At 35.9% G+C, this 20,111-nt stretch overlaps 2 protein-coding genes across 4 annotated transcripts in view; one reads left to right on the top strand and one right to left on the bottom strand.

Annotated features, from left to right (window-relative positions):
* The window catches only part of CCPG1 (cell cycle progression 1), a 64,207-nt gene extending 55,483 nt beyond the window's left edge, over positions 1-8,724 (top strand). For both annotated transcript variants that reach the window (XM_069098095.1, XM_069098096.1), the window contains 3 exons: positions 1,355-1,473; positions 3,621-5,161; positions 7,951-8,724. In XM_069098095.1, the coding sequence (XP_068954196.1) occupies positions 1,355-1,473; positions 3,621-5,161; positions 7,951-8,140 (1,850 nt within the window). In that variant the 3' untranslated portion in view covers positions 8,141-8,724. The remainder of the gene's footprint in view (positions 1-1,354; positions 1,474-3,620; positions 5,162-7,950) is intronic.
* PIGB (phosphatidylinositol glycan anchor biosynthesis class B) overlaps positions 8,712-20,111 on the bottom strand; it is a 29,547-nt gene continuing 18,147 nt past the window's right edge. For both annotated transcript variants that reach the window (XM_069098097.1, XM_069098098.1), the window contains 3 exons: positions 11,795-12,008; positions 9,416-9,596; positions 8,712-9,095 (listed from right to left, as the gene is read on the bottom strand). In XM_069098097.1, coding sequence (XP_068954198.1) covers positions 8,982-9,095; positions 9,416-9,596; positions 11,795-12,008 — 509 coding nt within the window. In that variant the 3' untranslated portion in view covers positions 8,712-8,981. The remainder of the gene's footprint in view (positions 9,096-9,415; positions 9,597-11,794; positions 12,009-20,111) is intronic.

Raw genomic sequence — 20,111 nt, 5'->3', positions numbered from 1 at the left:
TGTCTGTGGCAATTTCTTAAAATAAGACAACAATGAAATTTCCCTATATCCTACTTTTCCTTTCACTTGAACACGTTAGAGGCCATTGTAATGTTATTAGTTGGCCTGTTTTCAATATTACTGTGTCTCAGGGAATAGGGAGACTGGAGGAGAGGGAGAGAGATGGGGAATGGCCTGTTGGTGCAGCAGTCAGAACACATGCAACATTTATTAAGTTTGCCATTTTCTATGGACTCAGTTCTTGGCACCTCAAAACAGTTACAATAGTAACGTCAAAGTTTTACTGATCAAAGATCACCATGACATATATTAATAAGGAAAAAGTTTGAAATATTGAGAAAATTAGCAAAATATGACACAGAGACATATGAGCATATTGGAAAAATGGCTCCAGTAGACTTGCTGACACACGGTTGTCACAAACCTTCAATTTATAAAAAAATGTAATATCTACAAAGTACAATAAAATGAGGTATGCCCATTCAAGACTTTTTGGGCCTCATCTTCTGCCTATGTAAAAGGAGAGCAATACTACTTTCTTCCTCACAGAGGTTTTCAAAAACAAAACACACCAAAATGGAACCCTATAAGTTTTTCTTTATTTTGTTGTCATAAAAAAATAAACATCACTCTCCTATGGATGTACATGAAAACTTAATGAAATTTAACTTAGCTTATTCTCTTTTGTCATTAATGAACATTTACTCCTCCAGTAACCTCATTTATCCAGATGCCAAGCCGCCAAAAAGTTCATATAACTAGAATTTTTCAAGTACTGTATTCTGACATATACATTTAAAAAAATTCTTTATGATGAACTTACACAGATGAACATTTCAATATATTCAAAACTGATGAAAAATAATGCATATGAAGCCAACCTTGTTGATAGTTTATATTTTAAACTTAACATACAGAAAGAAGTTTTATTTCACTGATTCCTACCCCCCCCTTTTGCAGTCACTACCTACAGACTATATTCCCTGCTCCAAATAGCTCTCTTGCCGCAATAAGAACAGTCAAGCAAAATCAGAAAGGAAAAACACAACACATTGTTCATGTCTGTACATGTACGGACACAGAGTTCATAATGAAGATTATGTTAAGTATTAAATTATGTTCAGCATACTTTTAGTAATTATTATAATTTTCTTTTTTCAGTTTTTGAAAATTGTGAATTGCAGGATATATTAACATTTAGTTTACTAGGACACCAAATTTTCCCACTACAGTCTGGATAAATGGGATTTTACTGCCCTTTGGGTAAAATAATTGATTTTTTAAATGGAAAATGAAGTTACAAATTATAAAGTTTTGTTTGATATATATAAAGAGGAATTTAATATTGTTTTAGGCACTATTCAGATTCAAAAACGTCAGGAACTAGTCAGAAAGATACATGCTGAAGAACTGAATGGTATGAAGGATTATCTTTATCAGTGTCAGCAAGAACAAGGGTCTTCTGGTGATAAGGTGGGTATAATGTTTCCTCTAAATTTTTTTCAGTTATGAGCATGCTACATAAAGAAAAACTTTTGAAGACAGAGCGTTTGCAAATAGAGTATAAGGCTAACATAAAATTTATAAAAGCAATTCAGTTGATGTCATTATACAGATTGGTAATTAGACAAGTACTTTATTGACTAATTAGCATACCAAATATTGCCATCCAGTGGCCTTAGTTGTCTACATAAAACTAGTACAGCTCCTACTACTTTATTATAAAGACTCACTTAGGAGTCTTTAATAACTCCTCTAGGACTAATAATCTTTTCAGTTTCTTAATACCATTGAATATTTGATAATTTGTTATATTTCCCCTTGAAATAAGTCATTGACTAAAAATACAGGTTTTCAGTTAAAACCATGGTATGACCAACAAACCCTCCACTGAAGTCTTACTTTAATGCCTTTTCATGGTATAGAGGAGACCTATGATTCCTGAAGGCTGTGCCCAGAGTACCTTGAAGACACTAAGAGTTTCAGAGTGACATACTGTATCAGCAATGCCATATTCACAATGCCTATAGAGATTACAAATATGCTGATATAATTATCCATCACAAAATACGTCAGGTTTGCCATTTGGGGAAATAAACTGGAAAATTTATTAAGATACCAAAAGACTGAGTCCCAAAACCAGAAAGTGAAAGCCATCAGAGTAGTTATGATATTGGCACAGGTAGATAAAGTAGAAAGCACCCACATTTTCAAGCCTTTAAAACAGAACAGGCTACCTCAGGCAAAGGTCCTCCTCTCCCCACTCACAGCAACCACCCAGTGTCCTGGAAGAGCGCTCCCAGCAGCTCCGGCCCCTGGCAGTGCTCAGCCGGAGTCCTAACTCAAAAAAAAAAAAAAAAGGCAACCGCCACCAACTGCCAACCTCAGGACCGTTAGCTCGGCTTTTCACTTTCTCTTGCTCTGCTATGTCAGCACGTCCATGGGGCATGGGAGATCTTTAAATCCCATAACCCTTACACATACATAAAAAGGGAAAGCATTTCGGGCATAAATCATTCCATACTAACCTCATTCATATAGAATGAATTAAGTAGGGAAATCCTTCAGAAGATATTTCTGAAATTCTATAGATATGTTAGGTGGGTAAATTAGATGTGTAGATAAGAGTACTGCTACACTTCACAAAGTTTATGAACCCAAGCCTTCATCAAAATGTACTTTGTCTAAGGGAAGTGTGCTAATATTTTATACATAAAGTTTTTACCCACTTAGTTTACATTTAGTAGTTCATTATATGAAACCTTTGAAAGTACAACTGGTTTTATCTACATCTGCTCCCCCAGATTCTCTGTCAGGCCTTCTTGTGGGCCAGGATAAGTGACTGGTTTTCTCAAGTTCTCAACAAAGATGAGAGGTGTCTGTCCGTAACATCTTCTAGCTGTGGAAAGCTTCTCTTGGTTATGTGGCAAACTTCTTGAGATGTTCCTCAAGCAGAAGCACTTTCTTTCCCAAAGGGAGTTAAGGGGCTGTAACAAGCCCTTTGCTTCTAGAAGTAACAGGGGTTGCTAATTAGGCAGATAAGTAGCCTGCTATGCCCATGCAGCTCTACCAGCATTTAGGAATTTCTTCCTTTGTCATTTAATGTTAAAGGAATCTGGTAGTGGTAGAATAGAACCAGCAGGTGACAACAAACAAATGGATTAGTGTGTGAGTGTGACTTTGTTGGTATACAGTTTACATATTGTAACAACAACAAAGGCAGGGCTCATTCTGAGCATTTGACCTTTTTTTTATCTTCACACATATACATCTCCCCCTACAATTAAGTGAGGAAAGTTAGTAATGATAAGGTTTCTGTATTAATATTATATATTAAAATATTAGGAGCTGTAATATGGCCTGCCAGAAGATTTTGTTTAGGTAGATAACTATGGTAGTTAAATGTAAATAATTGTGGTAGTTAAATGTAAATAAATGACATGGGAATACTTTATATCTCTAGGCTAATATTATAAAATTCTTATACTGTATAGCATGTGGCAAAAGTAAACATTGCTTAGAGTTATAATAAAGGTAACAAAGTTTTTAAAAATATCATTAGATAAACAATATTGAAGTCTTTATTTAAAACCATTTTTTTTTCTTTTTAAAAATGTTAGTCACTGAGAGAAAATCTTGCGTCATGTTTGAGGCTTACCGAGGTAGAAAAGATCGCCTTTGAAACACAGAAGAAAAGCCTTGCTACAGAAAACCAGCATTTAAGAATGTCTCTGGAGAAGGAAGAAAAAGCTTTTTCCTCTTTACTGGAAGAGTTAAGGAAACTAAGGGAACAGATTCGGAATTTGGAAGATAAAGAAACGAGTACTGAATTGATAGTTTCTGAAAATCAAAAACTTAAACAGCATTTAGAAAAAGAAAAGCAAAAGACTAATAGCTTTCTCAGTCAGAAGGAGACTCTCTTGGCAGAAGCACAGATGCTAAGGAAGGAACTAGAAAAAGAACGACAAACTACCGTTGCCTTAAGGGAAGAACTGGATCTTTTAAGCAGTAAGCAGTCATCAGGTGATACAGATTCTCCCAATACATTGGCTGAAAATAAGGAAATAGAACTTTTACGAGGAAGATTAACAGAGTTGGAATCGAAGCTAAACTTTGAACAACAACGATCGGATTTGTGGGAAAGATTATATGTTGAAGCAAAAGACCAAAGTGGAAGACAAGAAAACAACGAGAAAAATAAAGGTAGCAAGGGAACTAACAAGGCTAAGAAGTCTAAAGATACCTTATTTGGTTCGGTTAAGGAAACTTTTGATGCCATGAAGAATTCAACAAAGGAGTTTGTAAGGCACCATAAAGAAAAGATTAAACAGGCTAAAGAAGCTGTTAAGGAAAACTTGAAAAAATTTTCAGATTCTGTTAAGTCTACTTTCAGCCATTTCAAAGATACCACCAAAAATATCTTTGATGAAAAACGGAATAAAAAATTTGGAGATAAAAGAGATGAAGCTACTAAAAAAGCAAAAACTGTTTATCGTGAATATTTGCATCCTCAACCTAGACCACCTTTGAAAAACACGTATCCTAAAAACCCCAACATGGCAAGATCAGGAAGAAAACAAAAGTCAGTTCAGTTTGAAACATCTGGGAAGAACACAAATTCACAGAAATGTAGCATGAGCCAAGACTCAGTAAAAAATTACCACTTTTTAAAAAACCCTTCTGATGTGTTTGAATGTGGTCATCAGAAAAAGCCACCAGTTCAGTTTGAAACATTTGGTAAAAACACAAACTCCCAGAAAGGCACCACTGATAAAGACTGTGTGAAAAATTATCACCATCTAACAAAAGGCTGTTCCAGTGTTTTTGAATGTGCTCATCAGGAATCTATTAGCCTTTTCAACAGAGTATTAGACCCTGTAAGAATAGATGAATTTACTCAGTTAATGCAAAGATATGTGCAGCAAGAAGTAAATGACTTCCATCACTGGGGAGAACTTCAGCAATTCATCAATAAGTTTTTCCATAACAGTGTCTTTATTCATGATCAGATGTTGTTCACTGACTTTGTTAATGATGTTAAAGATTATCTTGAAGACATGAAGGAATATCAAGTAGATAATCATGGAGTGTTTGAGGATTTGGATGACTATATATATAGACATTTCTTTGGTGACACATTTTCCCCTCAGTATGGACCCAGGTTGGTTTCTATAGCACCATATGATTGGAATAGCTTTTAAATATTATAGATAGCTACAGATTATAGAAGTTTTTTTTATAATGTTAAAAAATTGAAATGAGCAGGTTTTTTTCTACTAAGTAGGAATTTCTGCAGGTAGTTCCAGGTTGAATTATGGACGCAAAAAATATTCTGTCTTAAAAAATATTGTCAAATGTAGAATCGTAAAATTTATTTTTCTCCTCTTCCCTAATACATAGATGAAATTTTATTAGCATTTCTTTTAAAACCATCCAGAAATTTATATATGGAATGGTATATATATATATATATATATATATATAGAATGGTATTTTGAACATACTTATTTTATAAGACTATAAAATTCCCAAGTTTAAAAATAACTTATAGAAATCTGCCCCTGGCTTTTTATTCACACTGTACATATTATGATGCGTCCCTTGTGTTTTGTCAAAACAGTAACATTTTCTGCTTTTCATTTCTACTGGTGAAAAAAAAAAGGACATTCTTCACTGAAAACCCTTAATTTTGGATTCTTATATTAGAATGACAATTGAGTAAGAGGATACATACAGATGGTTCAAGTTTCTCCTCTCCAAAGGAGAATCTGCTAGACAGGTTTTCAGCAGTATCCTCTCTTGTTTTTGTTATATTTCTTAACCATAGTATCTGTGTGATTTATTTTTGAAATACAAATTTCAAGGCATACATGCTATTCCAACAAAATGACTAATCTCAATTTAAGTTCATGTTTCTATAGTCATTTTCAGTTTAGTGATTTAACTATTACCTAAGGTTACCTACGTAAAATAAAACTGAGAATTTTGCATGATTACAGTAGACTGGGTCATGTAACTACCAATGAACACAGGATTTGCTAAATATTGATTATGTAAAGGAGATTGCAATGAATATTTAATGGAGAGCTTAAACTTTTAGAGCTGCCTTGAATACTTAAAAAAGCAAATGATTAGATATAAACAGCTGTTATACTATGTCATCCTAACATACTAAAAAAATTTTCCCTAAGGAACCTTTTTTTTTTTTGGCCTTTTGGAGGGCAATTGGGGTTCTGTAACTTGTCCAAGGTTACATGGCTAGTTTTTTTGTGTGGGTGTTAAGTGTCTGAGGCTGAACTTGGGTCCTCCTAACTCCGGGGCTGGTGCTTTACTCACTGCGCCACCTAGCCGCCCCTCCCTAAGGAACTCTTAAGGGACAAAACTCTGCTTCCTTCCAATCTTTATATTGTCAACAAATAGTTATAAACATCTTCTTTATGCCTAGGACCTTAGGTTACACAAGAACACATGGTGCCATATCATAGAGCTTTTAAGGGGAGGGAATATGCATTTATTAAATGCTTATAGTATGTCAGGCACTATGCTAAACTCTATAAATATTGTCATTTGATCCTCATAAGACTTGGGAAGGTAGGTGCTATTTATCATCTCCATTTTATAACTGAGGAAACTGAGGCAGAGAGAGGTTCTCTTAAGTGACTTGCCAAGGAACATGCAGCTAGTAGGTCTATGAGGCTGGATTTGAACTTGGGTTTTCCTGACTCTAAACCCAGCAATTTGCTGCACCACCTAGCTCTTAATCTAATTGGATTGGGAAGTAGGCATTATTATTGTCATCATTTTATAAGTGAAGAAACTGAGGCAGACAAAGATTTTAGTACCTTGCTCAGTAGTGGCGAGAGGAAGTAGAACTTGTACTTAAAGGAGTAGGAGAGAAAAGACTAAAGTTGGGGTGAAACAAGATAAACAAAAGCATAGTAGTAGGGCTGTGAGCATGGTTCACAAAAAGGGGTTAACGTGACTTGTATGTGAAGGTTCATGATGGGAAGTTGTGGGAGAGAAGTTTGGTTAGGTAAGTATTAGTCATTGAAGAGTCTCAGCAAATGATAGGTTTGGAACTTGGACTTGGTCCGTTAAGGAGCAGATTCTTAAAGCCTAAATATGGTGAGAGGGTTGTTTTGTGGAAAGATTATTTGAACTGTTGGGGAGGAAGGCATAGAGAGTCAAGGCAGGTAGAGTTTTTAGGCTATCATAGTAATCCAGGCACAAAATATTCTTCCCACTAATAAACTGTAATTCTTTTAAGAATTAGTAAGGTTTTACGATTTTTAATGTATCCTTTTTTAGAATTTAGCTATTTAAAGATTGGTTGTTTTTAATATCACTATAGCTTTTCAATATGTCCTTTGCCCTTAATACCCAGTGAAATAGCTCCTTTTAACAAAATAGGAAAGGGGAAGCAATTCAGTAAAACTTACTTCAACCAAATTTGTCTATAGATGCAGTATTCTGCTCCCTCAATTCTTTAAGAGATGGACCTGCATTTTCTCATCTCTTGTGGGGCCAAGTATGGTCATTTGTTGAAGATTTTTAACTAAGATTTTCTCCTTTTATTTTTAAGTGAAATCCTCATTTAAGCCAAGAAAATATAATAAAAAGATGACTTAATTAGATGGCTTTTCTATTTTTAATCATTCATATATGCAGAATTCATGCTGTGGAGATTCTGATGAGTTTATGTAGGGAGGCGACAAGAAGGTTAAAAGAACAGTATTAGAAAAATATTCATAAAGAAATATAATTAATGTACTATAAAACTGGGTATTTCAGGGATAATTTTTTAAAGTTTTTAAGCCACTTATTGACTTAGTATCTTTTTTTTTCCAGAGGGTTGTTTAAAATTTAATGGAGAAAAATCTTTATTTTCTTTCCCTAATTTTAAAGGAATTTTTTTTCTAACATAGAAAAAAATGTGTTTACTGCTTTCAGTCGCCCTGATAAAAAGCATCGTATGGTTAATATTGAAAACTCCAGGCATCGAAAACAAGAGCAGAAGTACCCTCAGCCACAGCATTATAAGAGGGAAGGTAAATGGCATAAACATGGTCGAAGTAATGGAAGACACACGGCAAATCTTGAAATAGAATTGGGGCAGTTACCTTTTGACCCAAAATATTGAACCTGATTAAGTAAATTAGATAACTTTAAGAGAATTGTAGATTTTCTCTGTTCAGTATTGAAAACTAAAACTGAAGTTACCAAGAAGTCAATGTCTTTCATCTCTAATTATCAGTTTGGTGAATTTTACACTGTTAACTCAAAAGCATCCATCAAAGCTTACTAACTTGCATTTTCTTTGTAGTTTAGCTCTCTGCTAAATACTTTTTGGCAATGGAAATAAGTTTGGTTGTAGTTTTACCATTAGGGAAGTCAGGCATGCAATAGGTTTTGTGCATGAAATGAAGTTTCCTTTCGTTTTAAGGTAAGACAAGGTCAAGTCACATATGACAAAGTATAATTAACAGTGATGTTTGTTACATTTGGTGTCGAGCTGCCTTGGAAAAAATACATTGTGATGGAATTTCATCTCTGTTAATGCTTTCTAAACTTGCTTCTTGTCTTTTGTTTGGGTTCAAGAGCCCATTGACTTGTGAAGAATTTGCTGCCTTCTAAATGAGCTTGCTGACTTGTTCATTTGTGAAATTTTTTGCACATCTGAGTGTTGTGGAAGGAAAAATAAAACTACACCATGGGGAAAAAGGTCTTTATTGACAATGTAGCATTGTTAAGTATGTGATTTTACTGTTGTTCTAAGAAAATGTCTTTGATTAACCCCTCATCTAAAGGGGGATCTCATACAGTGTCACTTGGTAAGAGTGGCTCATGTAGTTGTTTGCTATTTCCATAAAACTTGTCCAATTTAAAAAAAAATTCAAAAGTTAATATCTGCAGTAGTAAATACAATTTCTCCAAGAAAGACAGTGCCATTTGAACTCTCGTCTTCAGCTGTCTTTTAATTTTTACTTTCTTTCATAAATATATATATGGCTTCCAGTTCGGCCCTCAGGCAAGTGAGTGTGGAAGATAACAGCAGTTCTCTTGTAGCTATTTGTAATTAGAAAGGTCTTTATTTCCTATAAATGTAAAATATATAAAAAAGTTATTTTAAGTATATAATCACATTCGAATTGAAAGAAACTTTTAGTTGCTTAAGTACATTAATCTGTTTTTCCCAGCAACTTCTAAATTCTAATAACCAATTTAGTAAATCAGTTTATTTGATAAAAAATAAACTTCAGGGGATTTGGATCAGTTTTTGTTGGGAGAGATAAAACGCCAAGTTAAAGTGACTTGGTTTTAGGTATGATAGTACCTTTAAATACCACCTATATGAGTGGGAGTTTTAGATTAACATACCTTGGCATTTTCCCAAAGTTCTCTCATGTTTACTCACCTCTTCTAAAGCGCTGAAGATGATTAAGTGAGTAGGCAGTAATGTATTACTGGAAAACTCTTGATTTAGCCAACTTAATGGATTTAAGTAAAATTCATCTGCTTCATCAAGATAATTCTCCTTCCCAATCAGATCTGGGGGACACTGAAGAAATCTCATTGGAAGTGGACAGTGTACATGGCTAAGGGGAAAAAAAATTTTTTTCAAAAGGATTAAAGAAAATGTGGAGAATATTCAAATTGCCCTGAAGCTAAGCTCATTTCATAGCATATATCAAACTGGGGCTCTGTTTAAGCTTGGGAGGGAAAGCCTAGAATGAGTCTTTTTTTTATTGTAAACAAAACAATATAAATCTAAATGAGTAGTTTTCCCCTTTATTCTCCTCGGTTTCATTTCAAGCAAATATTAGGTTGAATTTCATGCAAATTGAAATGAACTTTGATAGAAGGACTAATTGTTCATTGATGAACAGTTTAGAAACAAAAAATTCTTATAATTCCTGTCTCAGGGGAGAAAGGGGAAACAATTCAAATATTTGCAAAACAATGTGAGGAAATAGGAATAAAGTCATTTTTAACAAAGATGGGAGTGTATCAGATTGCTAAGGGACAGTAAATAGGAGAGGGCTAAGGACAAAGCCTCAGAAGATGCCCATGTCTAGAAGGGTTGGGAGGAAGAGGTTGAACCAGAGAAGAACACTGAAAGATTAAGAAAGTACCAAAGCAGGTTAAGAAAGATGAAGACCAGATAAAAGACTGGAGCTGGCAATTAAAAGTCATCAACAGAACTGTAGCAAAGCAAACAGCTTCTGCATGGTGGCAGGGACATAAACAGAGGTAGTAGTTCTTAAACTTTTAAAGAGAGAACAGTTGATTAATAGGTGGAAAAGTTAAGGACAATCTTTTTTTTGGTTCTTGTTAGAAGGAAAGCCGAGCAAGTGTGTCTGATGGGAAGGACCCTGTAGAGGAAGAGATTTAAGGTGAGATGAGAAGAGGGGATCAGATTAAGGATACCAGTGGAGAAATTTTGCTAAAAAGAAGTCACTTCATTTTCAACCTAAGGGAAGAGAGTGAAACAAGAAATTCGGAGTTGTAGGGAAGACTTGCCATGCATGGTCTTAACCTGTTGAGAACTGGGGACTGGAGGTAGAGGTGGTAGGTTGATTAGGTAGTTTGGAGTTACTATTGTGAAGAGTGTAGTATAGAGTCATTTAAAGATGCTTGGATTGCTATTCAGCAGTAGTGGCCTAGATGAGCTTAAACTGCATTAATTTTAGTGGAGCCAGTCACCAAATCATTTAGTCTTTACATTTAGATATATAAATCTTAGCTATTCATAATAACAATAATTGTTATTATTTGTACTTAATAGTGGCCCGAGGTTAGGATTAACATGGTAGGAAGGTGGAAGGCTAAGGGGGAATATGTTTTGAATATGAAAAACATTGCCATAGTTAAATGGCTAAATTATGCTCAGAAATATAAAGGGAAAGAAGTAAAGCCAGACAGAATAGGGCCTTATGGCTGATTGAGTGGGAGAAGAGGGAGGGACCAAAGAAATGGAAGATGAGAACAAAGGTCAGGCTCTAGATATAAGGTAGTTGGAGAGATGGAAGGAACAAGAGATGAGTGGATAATTTCAGGATTCTGAACTTTAAAGGAGGTATTTTTCAAAAGATTATGAGGTCTACAGTATACTCTAAGGGTTCCATACCTAAGATGGCTTAGGCAAGGGAGTTATGTTAACCACCTGTATGCCTTGAATTTCTGGGAAACTATTTCTCACTTTCTGTGAAGGCTGAGACACCTAAGCAACACAAACAGACCTATCTGCTTCTCCAAAATTGGGTTATTGAAGGATGGTTTCTGTTAAGTCTGGAGGACTGCATCAGTGTATCTTAGGTGGTTAAAATTCAGATTCCAGTATCTCTAATTGGAAAATATTTTCTTAACAGGAGGTCTAGCCACAAGGAAAGATGACTTCTCATCAGTAATTTGTGGTGGTTTTGCCCTCTTGGAAAATAGGTACAGAGCTATGTGAATCTGTATTAAAACTTCTTGAGTGGATGAACTACTTTATTTTAGTATTCCACATCACATTCTGGAGCTATTTATCATTCTGTGGCTAAATCATATTGAGTTTTAAGAAAAATTATTTTAAAACAAGTTTAAAAATATAAGATCTTAAATGCTATTAAACTTCATTAGAAATACCTTATTCTTTGGCATTTTGAATTTTTTTATATTAGGAGTCAATACTAATGTATTTTAAATAGATTTTTAAAAATTTATTTGGTTCATCAATCAATTTATATTCCAGGGACTTAAAAAAACCCCACCACATTTTAAATAAGTGCCATTACTAAACTAGATTAGTTACCTGTAATAAGGAGTAGAGTGGCAAGGCATCATTACAAAGACGGAGGCTGACCTATTAGGGGAATTGTTGTCACAGAGTTCTTGAATATGAGTCATGACATCAAGAGAACCACGTTGATGAATCAAACCAGTGTAGAGGGCCAGGACCACATTTGATAAAAACAGAAAGCTTAGTGCTGGTTTCTTCCAGGTTTTCAAGTGATTTAAAGAATATCCTAGAAGAATATACGAAATGAGGCCAAATTATTGACAACAATTAAGGGGTGGTTTTTTTTGGGGGGGGGGTGTGTAAATTGTGACAATAACTAATAAGATTAATTTACTGAGGATTTCATGGTTTTAATATTTTCTAAACATCTGCCAGGATGTCCCGATCCTGTCTTTTATCATTCTTTAATACTGTCTCTATTATCATTTAGCTCTAACCTACCTCTTCATTTACTCATTTTATCATCTCTGCATCAAGCTGTGTAGTTGCTTTACCTACCTTTGTGTATATTTGTATATGTGAACCTCATTGTATCCCATAGGCTCAGAAGAAGTAGAAAAGAGGCCTTAGAAATTCTAGTCCAGTCTCCTGTGAGTATTGTAACTACTGAATGTCCCTTGTGGGCACTGAAAATTTTATCAATGTTCAATAAAGATCAATGATCTCTATGATTTGTGTCTGGGATGCATACTATATCCAAATTGTCCATTTAACCGATAAAGGAAGTCCACTAATACATCCTGGCATGAAGCCCCAAATGCTATCCCAAGGAGACTCTGTAAAGTAGCCATTTGTCCATATTGAAACTATACATTCACTCTATTTTATCTTTGACACAAGGACATCCAGCTTTCAGTAATGGACATCCAATGCCTCACAAAAAGCTGTCCATTACAGTTTTGATAGCTTGAATGGCTAGGAAGCCTTTTTCTTATACTTATCTTACAAGGCTCCTCTCAAATGGAAAAGGAAAGACTGTTGACTAGGAGTGGCAACCATTTGTTTTAATTCTGTCAGAAGAAATAAAATCCAGGTTTTAAGATGCCTAGGTAAAGATCTCTAAATGATGCACAAATGGTACCTCTAAATGACTAGCATCATTGCAGCCAAATTTGAGGTGAGGGGTTCCACCTAGACTTACAATCAGAAACTTGTGACAAACATACCTCAGATGAAGGGATAGCTTCATGGTGCAGTGGATAAAAGTGCCAGGCCTGGAGTCAGGAAAACTTGGGTTCAAATCTGGCCTCAGATACTTAATAGCTGTGTGACCCTGGGCAAGTCACTTAACCCTGTTTGTTTCAGTTTCCTCATCTGTAAAATGAGCTAGAGAAAGAAATGGAAAACTACTCCAGAATCTTTCCAAGAAAACTCCAATTGGGGTCCTGAAGAGTTGGACACGACTGAAATGACTGAAGAACAACAACCCCAGATGAAATAAAATGCCTAATTCTAATTCAGCAAATATTTAATAAATGCTTATTATGCTCAAGGCACTGTGCTGGCTGGGGATACAAAGATGAAGTAAGATATAGGCTCTGTCTTAAAGTAGTTTGCATTCTAATTGTATATTTTCCAGGCAAGGTTCCTAGAAAGGATATGTTGTCTTATTAGGGATATTTAAACAGTTCCCTGATTTTAGCCACCATATCTTGTTAATAACTTAGATAAATAGGAGGAGTCTTTCTACATGGTAGAAACTGAATAATTAAGAAGTAACTCAAGTAACTAGTAAATCTTGATCTGTAGCATCAAAATTATATGGCAAACATAATTCTAAACTATAATACACTATGAACAAGCTATGTTCAGAAGTAGAAAATCAACAATTGAATAACTGCAAAACATTATCTAGTCCAGCTAGGTATAAGTGAACTTCCTTAATCTGGATGACTTTGCAGAAACACTTAAAAAGGAAGGAGAAGAGGGGAAGTGGAGTTAGAGGCATCTAAACGAGGTGGAGTCCATGCATTTTATTCCTTGGTTGATCCCCTGGGGGAATGCAAGTGACTGGGAAAGCAAGTCTGCCTGTCTTGACCTGAGGGATGGGATACTCCACTTCTACTCTTATGCAAAAATAGCTATACAACTGCAGATGCATTTTAAGAGGAGTTAAAACTAGAGGTCTCACAATGCAAACATCATACCTGGCACATAGTAGGCACTTGTTGACTGACACCTCACTGATATTACAGTCCAGGGATTCTTAACCATTTTTGTGTCATGGAACCCTTTGGCAGTCTGGTGGAGTTTATGGACATTTCTTAGAATAACATTTTTAACTGCATAAAATAAGACAAGGCAGGAGCAAGTTGGAATGTGGAAATATAGATGGGATGATGACAGCACTAAGGTTCTAGGCACTTAGGCTGCTGAGACAAGGAATGAAAGCTGGGGAAGAACTCTGCTAAACTTTGCCAAAAGCAGAAGTGACTTTTCAATGGTATATCAGTTCCTACCAGGGCAAAATGGCAGAGAGTTGGTATGTAGGGATCCATTTAGAAAGCAATAAATCTCAGCCAACTTTGATTTTTGTTTAATCATTTCTGGCAAGTAAATCTTTGTCTAGTTTCCATTCCAGTCTCTTCAGTTGCTTGGTTTAAATACCAACTTTTTGCAAGGCAAAACTAGTCCTGACACTTCAGAAAGCAAGGTTTATAAGAAAGGAGATATATGCACCAACTGCCAGCTTCTGAATATAATAGAAATAAAATGATTCTTCATACCTCAGATCCCCTCCACCTTGATTCTGGATAACTTAAGGTTTCCTTTATTTGAGAAGACTTCCATATTAAATACCAAGGGTTTCCTTTATATGTGTATGTTTGGCCTGGATGTGTGATTTCACTGAGTGACATAGATATAAATTTCATCAAGGCAGATTAGCAACTCTTGTCACTTAAATCCTGCACGGCTAAAGTGACTTGCCCATGTCATAACTCCTAGTGTATGTGTGTAAGACATAGGACTTCAAATCAGATCTTTTAGGTCCTAAAGCTGGTCCTTGGTTCACTACACGAAACTGTTCTATTCCCTGTGCATATCTCATCCTTACTAATATCCTTCCAATAGTTTTGTAGGATTAGCAGTGGTTCAAACTTGGTGCCACTAATAATTGTTTGTGACTCATTTCTGCTCTGGACTTTCCAAAGTTAAAAGTAAGATTATATGACCCAGCTTTTCCCTCTCTAGTTAGCTTTTACAAAATGTTACACCACACATACACACCATGGTCGTTTTAACCTGTGTGTGTCTTGAAAGCTCCTATGCAATATAACGAGATTTTTTTTCCTTTTTTTTTTTTAAAGCAACTGGGGTTAAGTAACTTGCTCGAGGTTATACGGCCAGTTATTTCTGGGTGTGGTGCTAAGTGTCTGAGCCCGGATTTGATCCTAGGTCATCCAGACTCTGGGGCCGGTGCTCTTACTCACTGAGCCAACTGGCTGCCCCTAAGCAACTGTGGTTAAGTAACTTGCTCAAGGTTACACGGCCAGGTGTTTCTGGGTGTGTGCTAAGTGTCTTGAGCTGGGATTCGATCCCAGGTCATCCCGACTCTGGGACTGGTGCACTTACTGTGCTACCTGGCCACCCCTAACAAGAGATTTAAGAGACTTCATGGGAAGAAAACTGACAAAATTCAAACAACCAATATCAGAAATGCAAATACCTAGGGATTATAAAAAAGCCACAGGCACAGCTCCAGGAGTTGTTTAAATGTTATCACAAAAAGGTGGCATCTCAGTTCTAGATGGATCATGTCCTACTAGGGGCAGTGAACTTCGTTGAAGTAGCATAGGTAAGAGGTAAATAGACATTAGTCATACAGGTCATGGCATAAAACTAGGCAGTATATAGATGGCAGCCATCAGATATGAAATTTGAGGGCTGGAAGGATCTAATCTAACATGAAAAACTGACCCGGGGCAGCTAGATGTTACAGTGAATAGAGCATCGGCCCTGGAGTCAGGAGGACCTGAGTTCAAATCTGACCTTGGACACTTAACACTAGCCATATTACCTTGGGCATGTCACTTAACCCCAACTGCCCCTCTCCCCCCCAAAAAAAACCCTGACCCAGAAGTGACTTGCTCGAGGTTACAAGGCTATTGTCACCTCAGTAAAAGATGGAATGAAAAGGAGAAGCAGATCATCAGGAGGCTGAGTACTCTAGGTAATAAGGAAAGGATGATGCAATGAATATAGAGAAACAGATGTCAGAGATACTGTAGATATGAAATGGTAGGTCTCTGGCAACCACCAGATGCAGGGGAGATGGGGAGAATTAGGGAAGAATAAAGGAATACTACCATGTTATGAACCCAGATGACTAAAGTATCAGAAGTGGGAAAATCTGAGTAAGAGAAAGTTTGGAGAGAAATATATATTCAGTTTTGGACGTGATGGATTTGAGATATTAGCACTATACTCTAGGCAGGAGATATCAAGAGACTAGAAATCTGGAATGAGCTCTGAAGAGAAAGTGGAGCTAGACTGGGAGTCATCTGCATATAGGGAATGACTGAAACATAAGGAAAAGATAAGATTACTAAGGAAGAGTAATAAAGTGGGCTTGACAGTACTTTGGAGAGCCCACATGTAGAGAAGGTGGGGGATAGTTAATTGGTAAAGAAGGCTGAGAAAATCATGAAAGTCAAGGAAATTTGATACTATCAAAAAGGAAGGGAAAAGTGTAAAATGCAATAAACCATAAGACTGCAACACAGCAAGAGCAGTAATATAGGAGGGGAAAAAAATAGAAATATTCAATCTAAATCCTAGAGCTAGAAAGACGACACAAAGGTTTCAAGCCTAACTGACAAAAGCTAGGATGGTGATGCCATTTCAGAAAATACAGAAATCAGGAGGAGAAGTTGGTCTTAGAGTTGATTTCAGATTTATATAGGTGAGGTATTTAGAAGCCATTAGGAAATATGCTTCTCATCTCAGGAAGAGCTGAAGATAAACTGATGTGGGAGATACCCACAGAGAAGACTGGGGCTGAATGAAATTACAAAGCAATGGGTTCACAGAAAAAAAAAAAACTGAAGAAAAAAATATCAGAATTCAAAAGGATTTCAAGAATACTTACATATTTGGTGTAGGAGGCATAAAGAGAAATGGCCAGGATCAGAAGGATTGGCCAGAGAGAGGAGAACCGGGAGAGTGCTATGTTAAAGTCAGGATGACAGAATTTCCAGAAATGGAAGAAAGTGGTTAAACACCAGTCTCAAATGCTGCTGGGAGGTCCAGCAGATTTTAAGATTTGGTAACTGGGTCAATGGTGTACTTTAAGAACAGTTTTAATTGTGGTCAGGGCAGGTGCCACACAGTATTGAGGTAGAAGTGGCAAGTGTGGACCACTTTTCAAGAAGTTTGGGCAGTGGAGAGTTGAAACAGCAGTTTTGAGGCAAAAGGATCTAGGAAAGATCTAGAGGAGAGATGAGCCTATTGTGTTGATAGAGGGGGGTGGGCAGAGCAGGGGCAAACAAGTGTGTTGCAAGAGAGGAATGATTCATGATGTTAAGATCCTGGGAAAGTGTAAAGTGATGTGATTAAGGAAAGAAATGCAAGGATTAGCTTTCAGAAGGAGGAAATGTACTTCTTTTGATTAGAAAAAGATGAATGAAAAAACTCTGAAAGTCTTAATAGCTCATACATAATGATTTATGCTTCAGAGTACTTTGCTTGCAACTGCTCTGAGGTAAGCAGTACAAAATTATCCATTTTACAGATGAGGAAACTGAGGCTCAGAAAGACTAAATAACTTGTTCATGTTCAGAATTGTGATTCAAATCTCTAAATTCCTGTCCAGCTCTAAAATTCTATTATTTTGATTCTCAAAAGCCTTAAGTGTAAACTATGTCTGGAGAGATTCAACATCCTGCTAGAGGGATTTATGCTTCCCAGGAGCTTCTTTGGATTGGCTAATGGCTTGGATGGTGGTGAAGGTCCTGTCTCACAGGTGGAAAGTTCCACCTCTACACCATCAGTCTTCATTCCAAGTAACCTTAGTGTCTGGCAATAACAAATATTATGGCTGTAGGACAGTGATAACTGTTACTTATTCAGTCCTTATTGAAAATTTTAAAGCAAAAGAGAAGCCCAATTCTTTTGGGCACAGTAGTGTGAGCCTGAAACAACATGTACACTGAAAAAAGAGGAAACCCTAAAAAATACATTTCATTAAAAAATTATGTATCAATTTGCCTTTTATTTTTCTGTCACCTGCGGTGGGCAGAATTTATTAACTCCATTAGTCAGATCCAATGTTCATGTAGCTGCCATTCAATTCAATCAAAACAGTTCAGCCATAGCTATGGAGTCTTCTAACTGCAAGGCAACGGGATGCTGTGCAAGTTGTTGGTTACATAAAGATAGATAAAATGTAGACCCTTCTTAAGTATAGTGGGGGCAAAGTTATATGCACACAATGCTGTCGAAAGGGTACTGTGATAAATGAAAAAGAGCCAGGCAAAGGACTGAGAAATCTGAGGAAAGAGTGATCAGATGATGTTCAGCTGATGATCCGAGAACCACTTTATCAAAACTGCTGTTGCCAACTCTAGAACTACATATGTCTGCTTCAACCTTATTCCATTACTAAGGACTCAGAGGTAATTTCAAAATCAGGCACTCGTGACTAGATCTTAAAACAATATGCTCAATAGGCTGGCTATATTAGACACAAAAGTTCTGTAGGCACTACTGGATAATTAGAACTTATTACAGATATTTTTAACTGATCAGTCTTACCTTTCTTAAGTTTAGGAAGCCTTTACATTCATCTGTTTCCAGACCAGGCCTACTGCTATTATCAACAGCAAGATATCATTGATCTCCTCTAGCCCTCCCAAATCTGTATTTTGCAAAGCTTCTGAGACAAAGGATCTTCCAAATTATTTCTTATTCTTCCTTATATATTTAGTTAAACCAGAAGTTTTTTAGTATTCACAAAAAAACTGACGTGGGAAAAGGTAAGATATGTATCTGTAATTTTAGAACCTTCCTTTTTGCCCTGTGGCTGTTTCAGAATCTAAGCTATTTTATATAAGTTAAATCAGCATGATGCTTTATTGATCTTTTTATGAAATTACCTCTGAATATTTACATATTTTCATGCTTAGAAACTTGTTCTAATGCTATAACTTATCTGAAGATCATGCGTGTTATAAGTCTTGGAATGGATTTTGGTCAAAAACAATAAAATTCTCACCGGACATATAAGTACAGTGGTGTGTCTTTGTGTGTTTGTGGTATATAAGTCAAAATAACTTTGACCAAATATGAAGAACCCAAGAAACTGAAATATGAAAACAGAATTAATTCTCACTTCAATTGTATTCTACTTATCTCAGGTGTGAACTGATATCTGTGATCCTAATAGTTTAAAATGATCTCTAAATCATTATCTACATTTTGATAGTGCCATCCTGGTCATTTGCAAATAGGCCATCTATCTCAAAACACTTATACTATCATGTCTGATCTTCATTTACCAACAAATTCTAAAAGACCATTCAAAGTCTACAAGTCAGTTTTAGAGTTATCCACATTTGGATAAGATTGGTCTGACCATTTACAAATAGTCCACCAAAAATCAGCAAATTTCTATATAGGTCCTCTGCTTAGGAGGAGGGGCTTCTCAGCTCACTATATTTGTATATGAAGAGTGACTAATAAGTTGACTGTTGATGACTCGTAGATTTAGTCTCATTACTTGTGGTCACAATGTACCTACAAAGACTAATAGCTGTATATCTATCTGTATAGGAGAATTTGTCAGATTTTGTCAGAATGAGCCCTGAAGACCTCTTAACCAAATTGTTGCAAAGATAACGAGGTAGTTTAATTCTGGCCTAGGATTTTAAAAAACAGTTTTGGGCATAATAGTTGCCTACTCTGAAGTCTCCCCACCTCCTAATCCAAATGCTTTTCTTAACAATATCTAAAAAGGATCAACAATTATTCTGAAGAAAACTTTGCATTAGTTGAAAAACCCCCATAACAAGCAGTTGAGAATTATTCCTAGTTTATAAAAATAGTTTGGATAGGCTTCAGTTAATATGATCCTTTAAAAAATAGGAAATGTTAAAAGTCATAGGCAAAGCCAAGTACTAAATCCTGTAGAAAAATGGAGTAAAAAGCAGTTTTATAGATAAATGACAATTTCTTTAAGTTAGATATTCAATATAGTTCAGACACTTAGTTAAATATAACCAAAGGAGTGAATCACCTTAAAAAAAAAACTGCAACTGTGAATAAGTTTTAATTTTTTTTTTTTTTTTTTTTTTTTTTTTTTTTTTGGGGGAAGGGGAAGGAGCTGAGCGTT

The sequence above is a fragment of the Petaurus breviceps genome, unplaced genomic scaffold (genome assembly GCF_028583685.1).
Source record: "Petaurus breviceps papuanus isolate PSGF00001 unplaced genomic scaffold, PetGlider_PUasm1.0 37, whole genome shotgun sequence".
Taxonomy (NCBI): domain Eukaryota; kingdom Metazoa; phylum Chordata; class Mammalia; order Diprotodontia; family Petauridae; genus Petaurus; species Petaurus breviceps.
This window is presented reverse-complemented; position numbering and strand designations above follow the sequence as displayed.